This window comes from Callorhinchus milii, unplaced genomic scaffold (assembly GCF_018977255.1).
Source record: "Callorhinchus milii isolate IMCB2004 unplaced genomic scaffold, IMCB_Cmil_1.0 Scaffold1, whole genome shotgun sequence".
NCBI classification, from domain to species: Eukaryota; Metazoa; Chordata; class Chondrichthyes; order Chimaeriformes; family Callorhinchidae; genus Callorhinchus; species Callorhinchus milii.
Window position 1 is genome coordinate 25609488 of NW_024704742.1, and position 22153 is coordinate 25631640.

General features: G+C 41.8%; 1 protein-coding gene across 2 annotated transcripts in view; it reads right to left on the minus strand.

Annotated features, from left to right (window-relative positions):
• stx18 (syntaxin 18) overlaps nucleotides 1-19107 on the minus strand; it is a 104577-nt gene extending 85470 nt beyond the window's left edge. For both annotated transcript variants that reach the window (XM_007897319.2, XM_007897317.2), the window contains exon 1: nucleotides 18884-19107. In XM_007897319.2, coding sequence (XP_007895510.1) covers nucleotides 18884-19033 — 150 coding nt within the window. In that variant the 5' untranslated portion in view covers nucleotides 19034-19107. The remainder of the gene's footprint in view (nucleotides 1-18883) is intronic.
• Between the last annotated feature and the right edge of the window lie 3046 nt (nucleotides 19108-22153).

The following is a 22153-nucleotide window of genomic DNA, read 5'->3' on the forward strand; positions in this document are numbered from 1 at the left end:
CAAATGTAGTTTCTACATGCTGGCGTATTTCCACGTTGGGGTCTAAAAAGTGGCGGCTGGCGATAGGATTCACTAATAACTCAAAAGTTTTGAATGGGAAATTTGGCAGATAAACAGTAGGCAGTCACTGTCAACTCTTGAGAACTTTGTGATCTACTTCTGTCCCTTTGGGGAAGGGATCCTGTGAATTGACACTGATGTATTGCCGGTTACCAGCAGGATTCCAAATTAGCAAACAATCTGCAAATAATAAATCCTGTTGTGAACCTCCGCTCTTTGAAACACATACGAAACCACTGAGGAAATTTATATATCGAGTATTTTCTTCCCTCGTCTTGGAAAACTAGTCCAGTTCCTGAGCCAGTACTCCTGGGCACTACTGATGACACATCAACCAGTCTGCCTCATTGGCAAGACTTGGAGAGGCAGACCAGTCACTGGGAGCAGGGATACTTTCTGCTCAGATCAACTTGCAAGCCAAAGCCCTGATTTGTAGAGTGGTCCTTGCTGGACAACCAGTGGCAATCTTGCCAGACAGTGATCTCGATTGCAAGCTATGAAGTTTTGCTATTGAACTCCAGCAATATCCCAACATACGCTCTGGGATCTCATAACCTTGCCTCATGCCAACCTGTGCCTAATACTCTCCAAAATTAGGTAAAGCAGAGAAAGAGAGAGTGCTTATTCCATTCCAGATGTAGGAAAAATTCCATGTGAAGATAGCATACATATGTGGAACTCTCAGTTTGGTTTGGATACTCTTAAACATGGTGATGGTTAACTCAGTGACGTGGAAACCCAACAAAAACATGAATGCAGAGAGTGCAGATAACGTGGGCCTTAAACAAAACTTTTAATGGTGTGGATGTTGTTATACATAATATTACTGTGGTATTTTGATATTCTTTCTTGAAAACTACATTTCCCTCTCCAATCACCAAACCCTCCTTAAATCAAGTTTTACATCTGATTTCATCTGACCTTTAAACTAATGTTTTCTGCAGAAATCACAATTTACAACTGATGAAAGCCTTCACCTCCAATCCATTCAGTGCAAGAGGAAGTCTGCATTACCCAGCTATTTTGGCCTCTATGTGCAAGCATGAACGGCAGTTGTGTGAACCATTGACTGGCTGGTCAATTCAACACATAACAACAGACTGTTGCACAAAAAGAGATGTCTAATCATTAGGGAATTATGAAACACGGCACTGTTCAGCGTTTCAAAATTCCCTAGTAATTGGACAGCTCTATCTGGTTAGCTCAGTCATGGGCAAAAGTGGAACACAAATAGCTTTCTAAATCTCTGAATTCATCACCAGTGACACAGATCACTACATCCCGAGAAGGTAGGTGAGCAGTGTTGTGTGTGTTGTTTTGAACTTGTGGCAAATATTAATGAGCTTCTTTCCTTCCATTTTATCTTGCTCTGGCAGAAACAATTTATGGGCTTTTTAAGGATAGTCTCTCATAAAATAGCAAAACATTCAAAGATGTGTAAAATGGTATTGATATGTGAGAACATCAATGCAAAAAATAATTAGAATTTTAGGATTTTCTATTTGCCAGCATGAGATAAGAAGACAGGATACACTGGGAATAAGAAGAGACAAGGTAAAAAAAAACAATTGTTACACAAAATATGCATTTGGATTTTGAAACAAACAATTTCAGTTACTTACTTGTTGAAAATCAGTTATTTGGGATTATATTTTGCATTTTCCACGCTATCTAACAATGTCCATGTATGCAGTGCAGTTATCTCTTTTGCACTGGCAAAATAAATTGGTCTAATTGAGTCCAATGAATAGGCCCAGTAGGCTTAAAACAACAACAATTTACGCTTAAATAGGCAGCTCCTTTCACATTGGGAGAAAGCCTCAAGGTGCTTCAGTAGGAACTGGAAGGAACAATAAATAATAGGAATATTGTAGGTGTCAAATGAAAATGGGACTCAAAACTACTGAAAAAAAATGAACAGCTTCAGATACATTACAATATGATAGTGTCAGTTTAATATGCAAGAGGAGTGAAGTGTTGAGAACAGTTTGATCCCGATATTATTAGTTTTAAAAATCTCTCTCCGTCTCTTTTTCGGACAGTTGTTTAAAATGCTTTTGACAGAGTAACTTTAGATTGAAGGAAATTGTGAATAGGGCCTTTTAAGTCTTTCTAATTGTGAAAAAATGTGTAGCTGTCCCTGAAATAGTGCCCAGCAGAGTATGGAATAAGAAATACGATCTCAAACGGGGCACATCTGTTTAATATTATAAGCAAACTATTATAACTTCACTTTTAATTTAATGCTTACCCCTTTTGACGCGGTATCTTTAATCACAGCCTTATGAGAGTATCATTTTTCTAACAGAAACTGTTAAATATTAAGAAAATGTTATTGGTGGGTGTTTGTAAAATCATAGTTAGCAAGCTTTTTACGTTTGCAAAATCTGACCACAAGCTAACTGGCTATAAGCCACTGCATGCCAATTTTACGCAGTTCTTCGGTGCCCAGTGATGTTTCAAACATACAGAATCTCAGAGTCGCAGTTAACAAAATGAAGTATCAAGTGTTTTTTTTAAGACTGTATAAAAAAATTAAATGCCTAGCGTGTTTATTTTAATTAATCAGTTATGTTCTATCTATGGCAGTTTTATAGGAAATTGCATTTTCATTGGTAGTGGTAAATGATGCCTATTGTTGGGTTCGTGGTTGGGAGAGCAGTTAACTGCAGGAGAAAATGTAATTGATCAAAGTGAAACACCACAAGCAGGGAAAGAACAGTGGGAAACACTCAAAACATGCAAGGAAAACGTACTGAAATCTCACTGATGAACAACAGCACATTCTGCTTTCTGTACGGTTGGCATCCCAGAAGCATCCGATATTTCAGAACTCTGGCCAAAGGCCAGTTAGAAAACATCAGCCGTAATTTAGACGGATAGCAAGATACTGTTCCAATGATAAACAATCAATGTGATCTGAAATAATTCCCCTGGAATGTACTTCTTCATTTTCTATATTGTCCATGGATAGGCAGACCTACAAAGTTGTATATTTGATAACTTACTTCCAAGTATTTGAGAAATTCATAATGGAGCTGTGATACTACACAAACATTTAGTGTTTTTAAAGTCTGTCCATTAAATGTTGCAAAACTATTTTTAAAAAACATAATTTTCAGACCTTACATTGACCTATTGCTGTTGGCCCACTGTACAATGCTGTGCAAATTCCAGAAAGTGAACAGATGTAATAAAGATTACAATGTTCACACAAAGCCTATACAATTCATTTGTCAAAATCATCAGTGTCATAATATGCAATATTTACTTAAGATTTTTGACATTTCAGAATGAAATCTTGCAAAATGCACTGTATAAACTCACCATTTGTAGAATGGAAAAGTTGCACATAGCAGACCTAGAGGGCAAAACAGCAGGATCAGGGCTCTCTTAGCAATTGCAAAACTACAAGTGCTCAGTGTTAATCGGGTACAGATACTGAATCACTCGTTCACTTTCATGATCACTGAACACCTCACAAAAACGTGCCTGCATTGTACTGACATCCACCCCTTTGTAAATAATAAAAAATCATTACACTTAATAGACAACTCATAGACCCGAGGCCAGCATCGCCAATTACAGCAGCACCAACTCAATTCATGAATATTGCATGTTTTCACCATGTGTCTATGTGGACACAGAAGCTCACTGAGGGAAGGTGGAACAAACACTGCATTCCCGCTATGTAAAGTGCCAAAGAACAAGTTAACGGTTGCAAAAATAAACGTTTTCTTTAAAAAAAACTTGCCATGCAATGCAGTACAACAGTGTAAGTATACGTATCCAAATTAATATGCTTTACAATATTTGAAAACACGATTACTTAAAAAAAAGCGAAGAACATTTTTCATCATTTGTACACTACTGTCTTAAATTCCAATTTGAACAGACATCTGGGGGCATTTTCAAAAGGCTAATTACACTGAACAGCAGAACAAAAATGGGGTGGTTTATTGTAAATGGAATCATTTAAATTTACCAATTACATCATTTACGATCATTATTGCCCCTGAGGTGCTCATTAATGACCATAAATGTCTGAACAAAATAACGGTCTCTATTTTTAACTGATACACTGTAATCTGCAGGCACTCTCGCATCACAGCTCTGTCCTTTGTAGCGCTCCAACAATATTTTTGTGAAGTTGTCAGCACTCCAGCAGCACTGCTTTTAAACTCTTCAGTGGTCTAGGGCTGTGTTGAGTTACTGGGTATAAGCACAGAGCTGTTTGACTTGCTGATTCGCTGCAGTTACAGCAAATTAGTTATTGGCAATGGAATTTTTCCATTAATTTTTGCCCAAACTTTTTGGCCAGGTAGTTGGAGGATAAAACTGCGGGCTTTTTTTAAAAAATATAAACTTGCAGAAGCTGTACTTTTAGAATTAAGCAAAGTGGAAAAACAGGAAGAAATCTTTATCGTGGGACTGGAAAACTGTGCTACTCACAACAAATGCAACGTCGGCAAGAAAGGCTTGTGGAGATCATTGAAAGCCATCAAATTGGGTGAAGCACACACCACACAAAAAAACAGAACTGTGCACTTTAAAATTTTCAGCCACAAAATCGGTCAGCTTTTTCAATATAAACTTGGGCTATTCATATAAACTGCATACAAACATTCAGTTTGCTAACAAGAGCTCAAAACCACTGCTCCTCAACTTACCCAGTTTTCCCCTTTCTAACTTGGTTCTATCTTGCATGTTAGGACTTGACACTTCATCTACGTGTCTTAATTGTATATTGTTTGAAAACCATGAATAAAATTGATAATTTTTCCTAATGCTGTTTGTGGGACATTACTGATGGACATCTTTGTTGCGTTTACCTTCATAATTATGACACTTTAAAATTCATTACTGAAACACTGACGACATGGTAAGGCATTATATCAAATGCATTTTTTAATATTAAAATCGCACACTGGTACTCAAACACAAGGGTCCCAACAGAGTACTAGGAGATTCTCATACCGCATAATTCTGATTGGTTGTGCCATCTGGGTCAGGCAGGAACCCAAGCAATTTCTCCAAGAAAAAGTTGGGACTTAAGACAGCTGCATTGGCTAAGACATGTCAGCAGGTTGAACGTACAACCTAATGAAGAAAGGATTTTTTTTAAATGTCCAAAAGAAGCAATAGAGGGAACAGAAAGCACTTTAAAATAGTTCTGAACAGTACAATTAAGTTAATCCATGATCACACGAGCCCAAACAAAAGGTCTTCAAATTTTGTTTGGTCAGACACGTACGGAAACTCATCACCATGCATGCTTAAGAGTATCCAAACCAAACAGAGTTCCATGCATCCCACTACAGATGGAAATTCCCTTATTGGGAATAATAATAATCCTTGCATTTGCTATAGCACTTTTCACGTCTTCTAGACGTCTCAAAGCGCTTCACACAATATACTGTAAAGTGAATTGACTGTATATTTGTGGGCGAAACGCGGCAGCCAATTGCACACAGCAGTGTCCCACAAACAGTCGTGGATTGAAGTGACCAATTTTATTGGGTTTTCTTTGTTTTTTTCTTGAGGGATTAGTATTAGGCATGCGGAGTAAGGAAACTTGCCCAAAGTTTCACTCTGCCAGGAATCGAACCCAGGTCTCTGGCTTGCATGGCGAGTGCTCTAACCACTGTGCTTCAGGACTCCAATGGGTGTTTAATAGAAACATCTTGTTTCAACTGCAAAAAACAATCCCAGTATTTACACCCGGTTGAAGACTTGGTATCCTCTAGGTTAGAACATACACTCTCTCTCTCTCTGCTTACCTAATCCCGGAGGGTATTAGCCACAGGATGGCAAGAGCCAAGACTTGGGGACCAGAGAGGGTGTGCTTTCAGAGACTGCTGGAGTTTAACAAGCTAAGACCACATAGCTTGCCATTGAAAGCACTGTCCTGCAATCTTCGCATTGCTTACTGTTGCCACTTGGCTGTTTTTTAACCGGCCTTTAGTCTTGCATGTCATACTGAGCTGTGTTGCTCACCAGGATGATCACAGGGAATTCCTGGTAATGTACTTGCCATCCACCTAGTGGCTCCCCATCCCCCAGAGGATCGAGTTCAAGATCCTCGTCCTCACCTATAAGGCCATCCATGGCCTTGACCCCTCCTACCTCTCTTACCTGCTGACTCCCTACCAATCTGCCCGTTCCCTCCGTTCATCGGGCTCCGGCCTACTCCATGTCACCCTCCCGACCCGCCGGTGGCCGGGCTTACAACAACAACAAGATTCCATTTATAGAGCGCCTTTCACGTCGGGAGGACGTCCCAAGGCGCCTCTCTGCCCCCACACTCTGGAACTCCATCCCATGGTCCCTTCGCCTCGCTTCCTCCCTTGCCTCCTTTAAGACCCTTCTCTTTGACTGTGCCTTCGGTCTCCCTCCCTGCCTTCCCCCAACCCTAAACCACCCCTCCCCCATGCTCGGGCCCCGACACCTGACTATTCAGCACTTTGGGACGTCCTTCCGACGTGAAAGGCGCTTTATAAATGTAATTTTGTTGTTGTTTGTTTGTTGTTGTTGCTAGTGAGGGTTCAATCCTGCGCTTGCCAGATGTCAAATAGGATAATGTCATCTTCTGCATATTTACCTAATAGCATGGCATTATCGGCATTATTGGAAACCAATTTCCATCGTGCTTCCGTTACCTCATGCAATTCCCAGACTCAAAAATCAAAAACAAGTGCATGCTAGAGACATCTTACATTTACTTCTCCACACACAAATTCTTTGCAGACATTTTCTATTCAAGCACTGAATAGGGAGCTTCACCTTGGCGGAATAATTCATTGATTTGCAGACTGACTAATCCAATTCAAGCCCACTCTTCTATCTTTCAAGATTAGGATCGGCCCCAGACAGTCTACTGAAAAGGGAAGGGAGCCAGAGTCTCTCAGGCACATTTACAAAAATACAATTAACAGTGCAACACTGACAATTTTTAATTTATAAAGTTTTAATAAAAGCAACTGATACACTTTTCAAATAAAAATTAAGACTGAACTAAATCAAATTGCGTGATTTTAGATAAACAAGTTTCAATCCATCGTCTCATCTTAAAATGAAACAAAACCAGGTGAGGACAGGATCTTCTAAAGGATGAACAGGAAACAAAGTTGGTCTCACACTGGATGTCGGGGTTATTTATTCACCGATTCTTACCCTGGCGTACCCTGTCAGTGACACCATTCCCACCATTTTGTTTCCTGCATATCTGCATCGTTTGCACACTGAAAAAGCAGCTCCAGCAGAGATATAAAACTCTGTAGTGAATGTATGCCAACAGTTTATACTGTGAAAAAATGCATTATAAAGCTGGTGTAAACCATGTAAATGTGAAAGCAAATCAAATTGGAGCCAGGCTGGGAAGACCATGTTAAGGTTTGCATTCACTGCAGTTGAGATGCAGGCAGCACAAATCGATTCGGCATCCACTCAGAAATGAGATCCGTGAACCTTGCAAAAACCTTCAATGGAGCATTAATACTTTTATTACAGTGCCTCAGTGACAGAAACAGCTCTTTAATACAACATCTTACATATATATGGTACCTTTCTCATTGGGAGGATGTCTCAAAGCGCTCTGGGGCGCTACCCTGCATGAGGGTCACGATGTAAATGCAGGTTGTTATTGTTCGTACAACGGATTGGGAGCCCAAGCTGGGGGGGGGGGGGGAGTGGTGTTGGGAGAGGTAGGAAGCTGCAATAAAAAGGGGAGAGGAAAGGTGGCTGAAAGCACATTCAAAGAGATTGGTTCAAAGCAGATTTCGAAGGTGGAGAGGGAAGGGAGGCAAGGCAGAGGGACTTCGGGATGGAGTTCCGGAGAGCAGAATGGCTGTAAGCTTGCTCACTGATAGTGGGGCAGAGCAGACGGGGGCTTGAAGCAACACCAAGGATCTTAACTACAGTCTCCTCAAAGATTTTAGGAAATTCCAAGCATATTTGAAAAAGGAATCCTATTATCCGATGACAGGAAGTCACTGAATAAAGTCTGAAGTCCTCTGAAGCCACTTTAAAGCTCTGATGGGACAAGACAGCATTCATAAACACTGCAGTCCTGCTTCTAAGAGCTTATTATGGATTAAGAAAAATACTTTTGAATCACAACATTTCAAACAAAATGACAAAATTTTGTAGAAATTCTGTATTCACTGCAGAATGTTTCCATCAAATGATACATACTACAATCTTTTGAATTGCAAGAATACTACAGTCTGAATAAATGTTCTTGGACATTATATACATCTTGTTCAACTCTAAACTATTAAAAATTCAAAACATGCAGAACATTTCTGTAACTGCTCTTAGGGAGAGATACTGTTGGTGCCCTCAAATTATAGTGTTCTTTAAAATGTTTGACTAGGAGTTTTAATGATAAGCACCACATCTAAACTAAACAACTCCATCACATTACACAGTATGTTAATAATTTAACATAACCATCTGAGAAAACCATTCTGTTCAATGCTGCATTTGCTTACCAACATGGTGCATTAATAATAATCCTTGCATTTGATATAGCACCTTATCACATCATTGACACATCTCAAAGAACTTTACAGAATATACTGTAAATTAATTGAATGTATATTTTGTGGGCGAAACGCAGGGCAATTGCGCACAGCAGTATCCCACAAACATTGAGTGACCAAATTATTATTTTTCTTTGAAGGGATTATTGCCCCCGGAAGAGCAGTCCGCCAATCGATTAACAACCGGGTTCCGACTTACTCAATCCATGACTGTAAGACACTACTGTGCGCAATTGGCTGCCGAGTTTCGCCCACAAAATACAGTCACTCCATTTACAATATATTCTGTGAAGCGCTTTGAAATGCCTCAGCAACATGATAAGGTGCTATATCAAATACAAGTATTATTATTATTATACATCATGGGTGTCTGGCAATGCATAATAATGATAATCATTGCATTTGGTATAGCGCCTTATCATGTTGGAAGGACGTCTCAAAGCACTTCACAAGATTGGCTATGGAGTATCTGTGTATCTGTAGGCAAACGGGGAGGCACAGTTGCACACAGCAATTGTTACCTATACTGTATTGAAGCAGTATTGCAGCACCAAACAATATTGTAGCATCACTATCCAAATATGTCACAACTACAACTTGTTTTAAAGAGAACCGTCTCAGTTTGAATGTGCAAATGCAAACTAAAACTTTATTCAGTGAGTTTCATAACATTCTAATCAATAGAAATTTACAGTGAATCCTCTGAAAACCTTTTTCCTTGCAGCAGGGGAAGAACCAGGAAATGTTGAAGCTGTCAGACTGTCAAGGTGACCTGCCTTGCTGCTTGCTTCCTCCATTTGGTGAAACTTCCTCTATAGGCCAGTAATCCCTGACTGTACGGAATGGTATGGAATGCAAATGAGGCAACAGTGTGGTATCAATGATTCTGTATTAAGTAGCAGTAAGCAAACCCAATTTCCTTTCCAAGAAAAATAAACTCTAATGGTAATAATAAAGTACAAAGTAAGTATATGCTGGGGGGGGTTAAAACACACTACCAGTTGTTTCACCTTGTACCAATTACTGGTGTGATAAAGCCCCTGATACACACACACCTTCTCATTTGTAACCAAATAAAATACAGGAATGGAAACAATTTGAAAAAGTTATTAAAACCTGCTGTGCAACATACAGGATCTCAAGACTTGAACATATATTAGATTCATATTTCTTCTATAGACAGCTTATAACAGGCTACCTACAACCAGAGAGTTCATATTTGCATTTAATACAGCATGTTAATATGTTATAATGCCTCAAAAGACTTCACACAATGAGTTATATGGAAAACGGGCTGCGTCACGAGAAAACATGGCAGCTAACCTGCATCAAAAACCTACAAACTTTACAGTATATTATGTGAAGTGTTTTCAGACATCTCAACGACATGATAGAGATATATCAATGATCAAATTTAATGTTTAGTAATTGGAAAAGTGTGAGGAATATTGTCCAGCCTCCAGGGTACTGAGAGAACTCCTTGCTCTTTTCGAACATAGTGCTATGTTATCTTCATCCACAAAAAATATACAGTCAATTGAGATTGGTCTTGAAGGAGGCAAGGCAAAGGGACTGTGGGATGGAGTTCCAGAGGGTTGGGGCAGAGTGCCAGAAGGTCCGTCCGCCAATGTTGGGGCGGGCAAGGCAGGGGACATGAAGCAGGCTAGAGCCCACTGAGCGGAGGGAGCGGGCAGGATGGTAGGGGGTTAGGAAGTCGCAGAGGTAAGGGGAGCAAGACCTTGAGGGCTTTGAAGGTGAGGAACAGGATCTTGAACTGTATCCTCTGTGTGATGGGAAGCCAGTGGAGTCAGGCGAGGATGGAGATGATGGGGTCATGGAGCCTGGTGTGGGAGAGGACATGGGCTGCAGAGTTCTGGATGATTTGCAGCCTATGGAGGGAGGAGTTGGGGAGGGCGACAGGCAAGGACTTTGCATAGTCGAGGATTTTGGCAGCCTGCGGTTTGAGACAGTGGCAGAGCTGGGCGATGTTGCGGAGATAAGGGAAGGCAGAGCGGGTCAAGGCACGGAATTTGGGTAGAAAGGATAGTTGAGGGTCAAACAAGATGCCAAGGTTCCAGACTGGCACATTTCCATCTCCAACTCAAACAGCCTGCTTTACCTGCTACCACTGTGTAGTGACACGTATGAAGCATCGTCATTTGGAAAAGTGGCGGGTGGAAAGCAGCAATTATCTTTGCATTCGATATAGGGCCCTTCACTTTGGAAGGACATCTCAAAATGCTTCACAGGATATACCGATAAACTGTAGCGACTGTGTATTTTGTAGATGAACGCAGCAACCAATTTGCAGACAGCAAGATCCCACAAACCGTCATGAATGAGCGAATTATCAATTTTATGTGGGGAATTGTCAGCCAGGACACCGGAAGAAACTCCCTTCTCTTTTCAAATAATGTCATGAGATCTTTAACGTCCACCTAAACAGGCAGACAGAATCTTGGTTTAACGTCTCATCCAAAATATGTCAATTTTCAATCCTTTTTCCAAATTTCCAGATCCTAATCATGGGAGTATGCCTATCAGTCACTTCTAATCAGTTATGCAGGTGCTTTCTCTCCCACTCCAGATAGCTTCTGGTGCCTCGCAATTGGTAGTACTTCACCCCAGTGGCCTTTCTTCACATGAAACCCAGAGAGCAAACGTCAATAAGCTATTCACTGTGGAGCATCATCATAGTCAAACCCAATCCTTCTTTCCTTCATCTGAATAGAAATCAGCAGTGGAAGCCTTGACTGATTTGTTTCCTCCTCAACTCAGCTCAGGAGACACTAATGTAAAATGCAATGCAGCCAACATAGCTAAACCAATCAGGCATGAAACTTGAGGCCTTCTTGTTTGTCCAGCTCAATGCTACACAATATACTGCACAAAATGTATTGGAGTTAATAAATTATTCGGTGGGAAGAGGCATGGAGCTACATGAAAGAATGGAATTTTCTCATTTTAAATCTTCTGCCTACAAGGAATGTGCGTATCATTGGACTAAGTCAGTGCTCACCATAGATATGACCTTTAGGTAGTTAGAGCTCAATTACTGATGGATTGCGTTTCAAAGTCACCATATGCAGCATCCCCAATGGCTTAGGTTGTCATTCCTACTATGGCATTGAGCCATTCAGATCCAAAAAGTTTGATCCCAGTCTGTGTTTAGTGGGATTGAAATAGTGCATCTGTGCTGTGAGGAGGAAGGGGAAAAAAAGCAACATTCCTGCTTCTGACAATTAATTAAACGGAGAAAAATCTTCCTGCAAGGTTTACATGCATAGATGTTGGACGAGGACAGGTTCAAGCTTGGCTGTGATGTTCTCACTGTCTATGCTCACGCACGATGAGCAGGCACACAGATACTAGAGGGCTCCTAATGTATCCTTGAATCTGTATCCCAGCAAAGAGTCAATACCTTCAGCGGACAGTGGGACAAAAAGCCACATTCATCTTTTTAAAAAAAAAAATAGATTTGGGTGATTCTCCCAATTACATTTCAGAACTCCTGCCAGAACTCTTGATGACATAAAATGTCATGTAAGACCAAATGTCATCAAACACGTTAAGTAGCATTGTGAGGGAATTGCGATGTAATGGAGCTGGGCAGTGCTATACCTTCCTACAGCACCTGGATCCATTTTATCCAGATTCAACACAACTTTATTTTAAACATAAAAAACTCTTGATCGTAGCCATAACTACCTGTAATTAAATCACTTCAATCTCTTAACAATTTTCAAAGAGGAGGTTTTCTATTTACTCAGAGCTACTGGTGCAGAGGAAGATCTTTAGCTATGTTCTGTTGCTGCACTATTCTCTAACAGCACATAGAAACCCAACAGTTATCTGAGAAATTTGATAGGCCTTGCGGAAAATTGCGGAAGGTTAATTGGTGCTATTGAGAGTCGCATTTTGTGAAACAACCTGGATTAAAACTATAGGCATATATTTCCTGAGCATGTAGTTATATTTAAAAATACTAAAAATGTTAATTTGAATAGTACAGCACTTACCAAGAATTTGTTGCAGGAGCTCAGTTTAGGCCTCGGGTGCTGAGCAAATAGACGGCAGTAGTGTGACTCAGCTGGTATTTCTATCGTGGTTCACTCACCATCGGGCAAAGCCGATTTCCAATAAAATATATATTTTTTCTTTTACTGCTTTCCATCCAGCATCCATTCCAGATAGAGCTCTGGTTCTAATATATGGTGATCCCATTTCATTTTATTTAAATTTGGTTATGTGCAATATGAACAATCACATTGGTTATATTGCACACAATCCTTTTATATTTAATTTACAGCTCCTTTTTTGTAAGATAGGTTGGAAGAGGATGAATGGATGGAAAGCAATAAAAGGAAAAAATCTCCAAAAGGGGACAAAAGGATACACCACTGTACCTCACAGGTGGTTAACTCAATAAGGCAGGCGGGAAATTGCAGGAGACTATTTTACCTGACCACAATTCTGCATTCGGTGCCCACCAGCATCTATTCCAGATAGAGCTCTTCTTCTAGTATATGATACTCAGAAAAATATAAAACTTCATACATCCCAGCAGAGTTAATAGAAAGCAGAACAGCTTTCAGTGCAGAAGAGGAACCGCAGACAGTGGTTAGAGCACTCGCTTTGCAAGTGAGAGACCTGAGTTCAATTCCAGGCAGAGGGCGAAACCTTGGGCAAGTTTCCTTACTCCACACGCCTAATAATAATCCCTCCAAAACCAAAAACAATAATAAATTGGTCATTTTCAATCTACGACTGTTTGTGGGACATTGCTGTGCGCAATTGGCTGCCGCGTTCGCCCACAAATATACAGTCAGTTCACCTTACAGTGTGTTCTGTGAAGCGCTTTGGGACGTCCTCCCGACGTGAAAAGCGCTATATCAAATGCAAGGATTATTATTATTATTATTATTATCTCTTCTGCACACCACATTCTCTCTCGATAAAGCCATTTTCAGTTACAACAACTTGTATTTATATAGTGCCCCTCCTGCAGGCCAGCGTGCTCTAAGCTTGCATTCCAGATTGTCTTTGGGACCAATTTGAGGCATTGTTGCCTCTAGCAGGAGGTACCACTTCCAGATCCTACCAATATTTGGAGCACTAGAATAAATGTCGCTTCATACCTTCTCTGGGCATGTTGACCACCAATCTATGCTAACTATGTGGCCCAGCCAAACTGTACTTCTAACAGACAAACAGGCACGTATGCAAATCACCACTTGCCTGATCACAACGTACATTCAATATACGTATAAATCATCGCTGCGAGCCTTCAATTTTTTGGATAAGGCAACAATGTGCAGCAAAAGCATCAAGAGATACAGTGCCATAAAAGGATAGAGGACAATTCAGGGTCAGAACATTTCAGACAGAGAAATGTTCTGACAGAAAGATTTCAGCACAGGTTCTTAAACAGAGCAGACACCAGTCAACCTTTAATGAAAGAGTGGAATTAGAATGTGTCTCAGAGTGAACATACCAGGAATCTAGTGCTAACATCCTCAGGGTATTTCTATTTGAACCAGCTCTCAACTGTCCTGCAAAATAAATGCAATATTGTAAACAGGACATGTCTACATACAGTGTACACAAGTATTTCAAAACAACAAATAGCATTTATTTATATTCTCTATATTCACGTATGGAATAGGGAAGCAAAGTTGTGATAGAAATCAGTTAATTTCATTACGACAACACAATGATGAAATAGTCAGGTACAAGACATCCCTACTAAACCTAGCGTTGTAGCCCAAGCAATATTTACTCTTGATCAAAGAGAACTGCAGAAAAACAAAGCAAGTAGTTTATACAAAGTGCGATAACGTTGTAATTCAACCAATCTCTGGGAAACACCCTATCTCAATTAACTGGGAATGTCTGTAGATCACAGATTAGAGAGATAGGCATCAAATGTAGCAGAACCTCCCTTCAGGTGCATCTTCTGTTGTCTAGTACTGATAAGCAATTTGGACTGGACCCAATTTGTAATCATAGCCACAGTTTCACGATTCATTTACTTCCGATGGCCCAGTGGCTAAAGACACCAATTATGCCAGCTTTACATTCGGGGATTATGTTCTCAGGCAAATTCAACTCTAGTTACAGCTCATAATAATAATATAGCTGAAGCCGGTTAAGATGGACACATCGAGGACGCCCGTTTTGTCCGGCCTAAGAGGCGTCTGTGGTTAGCCGAAATACCATTCCCACCCAGCAGAGTAGAGCTCCCAACGCCGTATGGTAATATGTAATAACATTGTTTCACTTGAAGCAATGATAACTAACCAATTAAAGTTAAAATACACTCACACAATTCAGTAAAATATATTTAGTTTTGTTTGGCTGCAAAATACAGTACAATAGAATCTCACTCATTTGGTCACTCAAGTGACTGGGCAAAAGTGACCTACTTTGTGAGGTGACCTGATTACTGAAACAGGTCGGGTGATTCAGACCACTGATATAATGTTAAGGGCATTGGTAATGGGCAAAGGGGATGAACATTCAAAAACCATACTTTGCAATCTCATTAAAATAAAGACATTGTCACATTTAAAAAAGCCGTCATGTATTCTGCCTACCTTTTGAGAATGCAATCAAATTAAAAACTAAAGGGATTAAAGGATATGGGGATAGGGCGGGTAAATGGAATTAGGTTAGTAGAGCAGCCATGGTCTTATTAAATTGTGGGGCAGACTCGAAGGACCAAATGGCCTACTCCTGCTCCTATTTCTTATGTTCTTATGTTCTTAATTCATTCAACTTGTGTTCTGCCAATGCCGTAGATCACAGATAACTGTCTATGACTTTTGCCCTCACTGTTTTTGATTAGGTCCACTCTGTCACGTAAGGTCAACTCCTTCCGCGGTGCCAAGTTTACAGCTCTTACCAAGAATTGGCCACAGGAGCTCAGATTAGGCTGCGGGCGTTGGGCGAAGTTGATTTTCCGCTCGTGCCGCTTCTGTGATGCTAACACTCCCCCCGCGCCTGCACGATCGAAGCCCACTCCGGCCACAGTAGCAGCGTCGAGGAAACAGCGCAAAAAGCCCAAGGCCTAGCACACTGTGTACTGTACAGGGTAAGTGGGGGGGGGGGGTGTGGGTGGGAGGTGTTGGACCACGTTTGAAGCAGAGGAGGACACTGCAGCGACCGCAATCAATGACCATTGCCCTGAGTGGTGAGGTGCCTGGTTTACTGAAGCAGACAGCCAATCGTTATTGGGTGGGAAGGGGACATATCCGCGGCAGCCACGAGGTGATTGACAGCCCGCAGCCACTTGTGAACGGATGGGCTCCACCCAATCACAGGCAGCTCAGCTGTCAATCAATCCGGATTTCCTTCCCTTGTTCTTCCCTGTTTCTCCGCCTCCTCACTGATTGACAGCCCAACTCCAGCTGCTTGTGAATGGCTGGAGTCCGCTGTCAATTGCAATTTGACTCCTCCCTTCCACATCCTTTGTGGAGTCCTGTAGCTCAGTGGTTGAGCACTCGCTTTGCAAGCTAGAGACCTGAGTTCAATTCCAGGCAGGGCGAAACCTTGGGCAAGTTTCCTTACTCCACACGACTAATAATAATCCCTCCAAAACCAAAAACAATAATAAATTGGTCATTTTCAATCTACGACTGTTTGTGGGACATTGCTGTGCGCAATTGGCTGCCGCGTTCGCCCACAAATATACAGTCAATTCACTTTACAGTGTGTTCCGTGAAGCGCTTTGGGACGTCCTCCCGACGTGAAAAGCGCTATATCAAATGCAAGGATTATTATTATTTTATTATTATTATCCTGGAGTCCCTCGTGGCTGAATGCAGCCCCTGGAGACACACGGAAGCCCGAGTGAGTACATTCGGTGATGACCAGCGCAGCAATTTGGCCAGAGTAACCGGACTTGCAGCCGAATCAACAGGCATATTTAAAACAAATAAGGATACAGATGAATCATTGGAACGTTTTCTACAAAATATACAGTCAGTCCAATTTACTGTATATTCTGTGAAACACTATGGGACGCCTCAACAATGTGTTTAAGACACTATATCAAATGCAAGGATTATTAGCGTATCTTTCACCTCAGGAGAACATCTCAATGTGTTTCATAGGATACACTGTAAAGTGTAGTATATGTGTATTTTGTAGGCCAATGCAACATCCCACAAATAGCCATGACTAATTTTATTTGGGAGATTGCTGGCCAGGACACCAGGAGAAACTCCCTTCTCTTTTTGATTTATGCCAAAAGATCTTTAACGTCCACCAGAACAGGCAGATGGAACCTTGGTTTAACATCTCATCTGAAGTTTGGCACTTCAAACAATGCAGCACACCCCCAGCTCTGCATTGGAGTCAGCCTAGACCATACAAGCTTCTAACTCTGAAGCGAGAGTGCCACTAACTGATCAAGACTGATACAACTCAAACTGCCATTTCTCCCCATGCACCGACAGAAATTGTAAAAACCCTACTCAGAACCAGGTCACTACCTGCTTAGAGAAGACCAAACTCCTTATGAAAGCAACAATGGTGAGTAAGTAGACCAAATGATGTTCTGTGCACAAATATAGTGCAATGACGTCAGATGTTTGCGCACATTCAACACTTCAGTAGAAATCACCTTTTGCCATCTGAACTTCCCAAATGACTCTAGGAGAAAGCCAGAGCAAGTGACCAAATATTTAAACACATATCCCACCCTCCGCTACTATTATTTGGAAATAACTTTCTAATAATGTTTTATGTACGTTTATAACACTTTTTTTACTGCAACTATCCTTCTGGGAGTTGTGCTGAAGGCTCAAATGAACAAGTGATTTGCAAATATTCATGATAGATAAAAACTTAACAAACAAAAGTCTGGCAAACACAACCCAAGATCAGTTCTAACAGTTCTAACAAAAGCTGCCCTTTGGCCCATTTCAACTCATTCTTCCAAAATACCCACCCTGCCATCTTCCAATCATAACATCAAACTTTTTTTTAGAAAAGTGAGCCCCACTCTCTCTCTCTCTCTGACATTGCCCTCTTTCTCTCTGACACTAACCCTCTTCGATACTCTCTCTCTTTCTGACACTCGTTCCCACCTCACTCTCTGACTCCACTTGTGTGTATGTCTCTCTCTCCCTGGCACTTCCCCTGTCTCTCTCTCTCTCTCTGACATAATAATAATAATCCTTGCATTTAATGTAGCGCTTTTCACATCTTCTAGATGTCGCAAAGCACTTCACAGAATAGACTATAAAGTGAATTGACTGTACATTTGTGGGTGGAACGCAGCAGCCAATTGCACAGAGCAGTGTCCCACAAACAGTCGTGGATTGAAGTGACCAATTTTTTTTTTTTTTGAGGGATTATTATCAGCCGTTGGAGTAAGGAAACTTGCCTAAGGTTTCACCCTGCGGGGAATTGAACCCAGGTCTCTTGCTTGCAAAGCGAGTGCTCTAACCACTGAGCTACAGGACTCCCTCTCTCTCTCTCTGACACTACCCGTCTCCCTCTGTCTGGCACTTCCCTCTCCCTGACATTCACTCTCTCTGACAACTCTTGGCTCTTTTGTGTCTCTCTTTGTGACACTTCCCCCATCTGTCTGTTTTCTCTCTCTGACAATCCCTCCACTCCTCTGCATCCCCCCCCACCTCTCTGACCTCCTCTCTCCTCACAACAGTGCCTGATGCCTTCGCTCCTCCTTGTCCCCTAAATCCTCCGCTCCACCATCGGCGGCCGTGCCTTCAGCCATTACGCCCCGAGGCTCCGGAACTCCCTTCCTCGCTCCCTCCATCTCGTCCTCTCTCTTCCTATTTTCAGGGATCGGCTGAAGCCCTTTCTTTTCAACCGGGCCTTTGGTCACCTTCTCCCCCCCCCCTCCCCCTGGCTCGGCCCCAGGACCCGTTACTATGAAGCGCTCTGAGACGCCATCCGGTGTGGAGGGCGCTACATAAATCCAAGTTGTTGTTGTTGTTGACACTCTCTGTCTCTCCTCTTCTCTCTCTCTCTGACAACACCCCCCAACCGTCTCTCTCTCTCTCTCTCTCTCTCTCTGACACTGCCTCCCTGTCTGACAACTCCAACTCCACTTGTGTGCGTCTCTCCCGTTCTCTCTGGCAGACTCAGCTTCTCTGTCTCTCTCTGACGCACAGTCTTTCTCTGACAGACACTCTCTACCTCTGACACTGTCTCTCTCTCTCTCTCTCTCTCTCTGACACTCTCTCTCTCTCTCTCTCTGACAGAGTGTGACTCTCTCTCTCTCTCTCTCTCCCTCTCTTGACACTCACCACCTCCTTGGCTCGGCTCGAGAAGCCGCCCTTGGGTCTGCCCCGCCTGAGGATCTCCTCCCGCGGTTCGGCGCTCACTCCCATCGCTTTGTTTCTCGTTTTCACCGTCTTGACGCTCGCTCTGAACAGCGGCGTTATGTCGGCCGCCATGGCTGGTACCGGTTATCCCCTTTGTCATCTTCCTGCGTCCAACCTTCGCCGCTCCTGACAACTGGCTGGGTGCGACGTCATCATTCCGGACGCGCCAGGCTCCGGTGGCAGGGGTGAAACGAGCTGGCGCCTGGGGTGCTCAATTCGTCATCAGATCGCGACCTTATATCAGGAGCCGTACAATCGGATTGCGTAAACGTCATCAATCCGTTACCTCGCTGGGATCCTGTCAACACGACACAGGTCCTGTCAGGAAAACATCCTCATTTATCACGGTGACGTTTCACTAACCGCCGGCAATAAAATAATTGAACGTCACGAGCCGTCGAAAGGTAGACTTGTTGTGTGTCTTCAACTGTGTGTGTAAAAAAAAATTGCAGAGCTTGTGAAGAAGAAAATGGTGTCTGACTGTTGCGCTGCTCACATCAGTGTGGACCAGGAGGACGCCTGTCCACGTGGCGTTGCCAAAGGCGTCGCCATAGGAACGGGTTGAGTGACAGGTGGGTGCGGATCAGCTCAGGCATCACTGAACACCATAGACATAATAATAATAATAATAATAATAATCCTTGCATTTGATATAGCGCTTTTCACGTCAGGAGGACGTCCCAAAGCGCTTCACAGAACACACTGTAAAGTGAATTGACTGTATATTTGTGGGCGAACGCGGCAGCCAATTGCGCACAGCAATGTCCCACAAACAGTCGTAGATTGAAAATGACCAATTTATTATTGTTTTGTTTTGGAGGGATTATTATTAGACTCTGTGTGGAGTAAGGAAACTTGCCCAAGGTTTCGCCCTCTGCCTGGAATTGAACTCAGGTCTCTCACTTGCAAAGCGAGTGCTCTAACCACTGAGTTACAGGACTCCATCAGGGTCTGGACAGCTCTCAGTGCTTTGCTCTTCACCTGAAGGTGGATGCCTCAAAAGACTTTAAAAGATGATAAGCAATTATGACCAAGTGAATATTATTCCAGCGCTCCCGAGGTGCTACCCCACGCGAAAGACTTTATCCACCAATAGTATGGTTTGCGTTCGGTCTATTACCTTTCGCATCGAGAGGACGTCCCAAGGTGCGGCACAGGATTTACTGTCAATTGCAGTGACTATGTTTTGTAAGTGACTCCAGCAGCCAATTGCTGCACAGAGCAATAGCCCACAAAAAGCCACGAAGGGAATGACCAATTTTATTTGGGGAATCAGTAATAATAATCCTTGCATTTGATTTAGCTCCTTATCACATTTTTGAGCCGTCCCAAAGCGCTTCGCAGCCAATTGTGCACAGCAGTGTCCCACAAACTCGTGGATTGACCAAATTCTTAAATTTTTAAAAAAAATTGAATTGATTCTATCATTAGGGAAGGAATTATCATTATCATTACAGTATGTTCGCTATCTCCTGTTCATTCTCTTTTCAACCCTTTGAATCCCTTTGAGTTTTAAATCTTTTCTAACTGCTCCTGGTATAATATTGCTTAGAAAAAAAATCACTTGTCACTATATAATTTAAGATTGCATATGCGTGTCAATGCATGGGGGAGGGGATTTATGTGTTTATGTGGGAGGGGGAAGTACTGCACTCCAAAAATATTTTTTTCAATTATTACCCCCAGAAAAGTGATCCGCCAATCAACTAACAACCGGGTTCCTATTTACTGCTGCATAAGCAGACATGTGGAGTAAGGAAACTTGTCCAACGTTTCGCCTTGCCGGCATAACGTTTCGCTCTCATGGCTATTTGTGCACAAATTGGCTGCTGTGCTCTACACATGAAATACTCTGAAGCACTTTGAGACGTTTTGATGCTATATCATACAGACATATTATTAAACCATATTTTTCAATATATTTAAAAAATAGGAAGAGTAAAACAAAAGAAGGAATTTAATAATTACTAATGTAAACAGTTTTAAAGTATTTCATATTAAAGCAATAATGATTTACCTCTTGGAAATGGGATCTTAACAACAGCAGCAAATTACATTCGTGTAGCAGCTTTCACATCAGAAGGTGTCGGAATGCGCTGGACAGTCAAGGATTTGGGTCTTGGGACAAGCCTTGAAGGAGGCACAGGAGGGGGTGAGGTAAAGGGAATGTGGGATGGAGTTCCAAAGGGTGGGGGCAAAAAAGGCTGAAAGCCGGACCGCTGATGGTGTTGTTGACCAGGTGGGGGACATGGAGCAATTGTCCCTCTTCCTTGAGGGGTGGTAGCAGAAACTTCATTACCACATACAGACTTTGGGAAACGTCACTGAGAGAGTCTCGAGAACAATCTAGTCAAATGGACAGTCACCGAGAGCATATTATTCCCAGCGTTGAATTGTTACACAGAAAATATCTTAATATAGTCTCATATGTCCCTTAACCAAACTGCCGGAACTTGTCACGCTTGGCTATTGGTTTCGTAAACGACCAAAGAAGTCTTGGCTTTGGATATCTGTGCAAAGATCTGTGCATCTTTGCTTTATGTATAAGTTATGTATTGTAATAGGGCCTGGCAAAATCTGGAAGATTCTTGACCTGAGTACTCACAATTTAACCTGTGGAACTGTTTAGACATACAGTAGTTTGAATGCCTTATCTTCTGACTGTCTCTGATATGAATTGAAGAACGCATTCCTTAACGCTCTAATGAGATTGGAAATGCACTATGTGTGCAGAATGCGCATCTGAATTTATGCAGATGGCATAATAATAATAGTAATTCTTGCATTTGATATAGCGCCTTATCACGGCGTTGAGATGTCTCTTAGTGCTTCACAGAATATACTGTAAAGTGAATTGACTGTATTTTGTGGCCAAAAAATGGCCTTGCATTACATTAATATGGATTCTGAAAGCCCTGTGAGTGCTCGCAATGTTGGACATAAAAAAGGAACCAGTCTGACAAAAAATTTCTCATGATTTTCCCTTTTTTGATGGTATGATGATGACATCCAATCTTATTAGAAACTGCTGTAATTACACATGATTACATGCATTCAACTTTTTGATGGTTAAATTGGTCAGTTTATTTCCTTTCATTTTACTCTTTCCTTTTATTGCTCTTCTCATTTTCTTCGAAACCATTCAACGAGACCTTGTGGAATAGATACATAACATGCTTGTTTCCTCCGAAT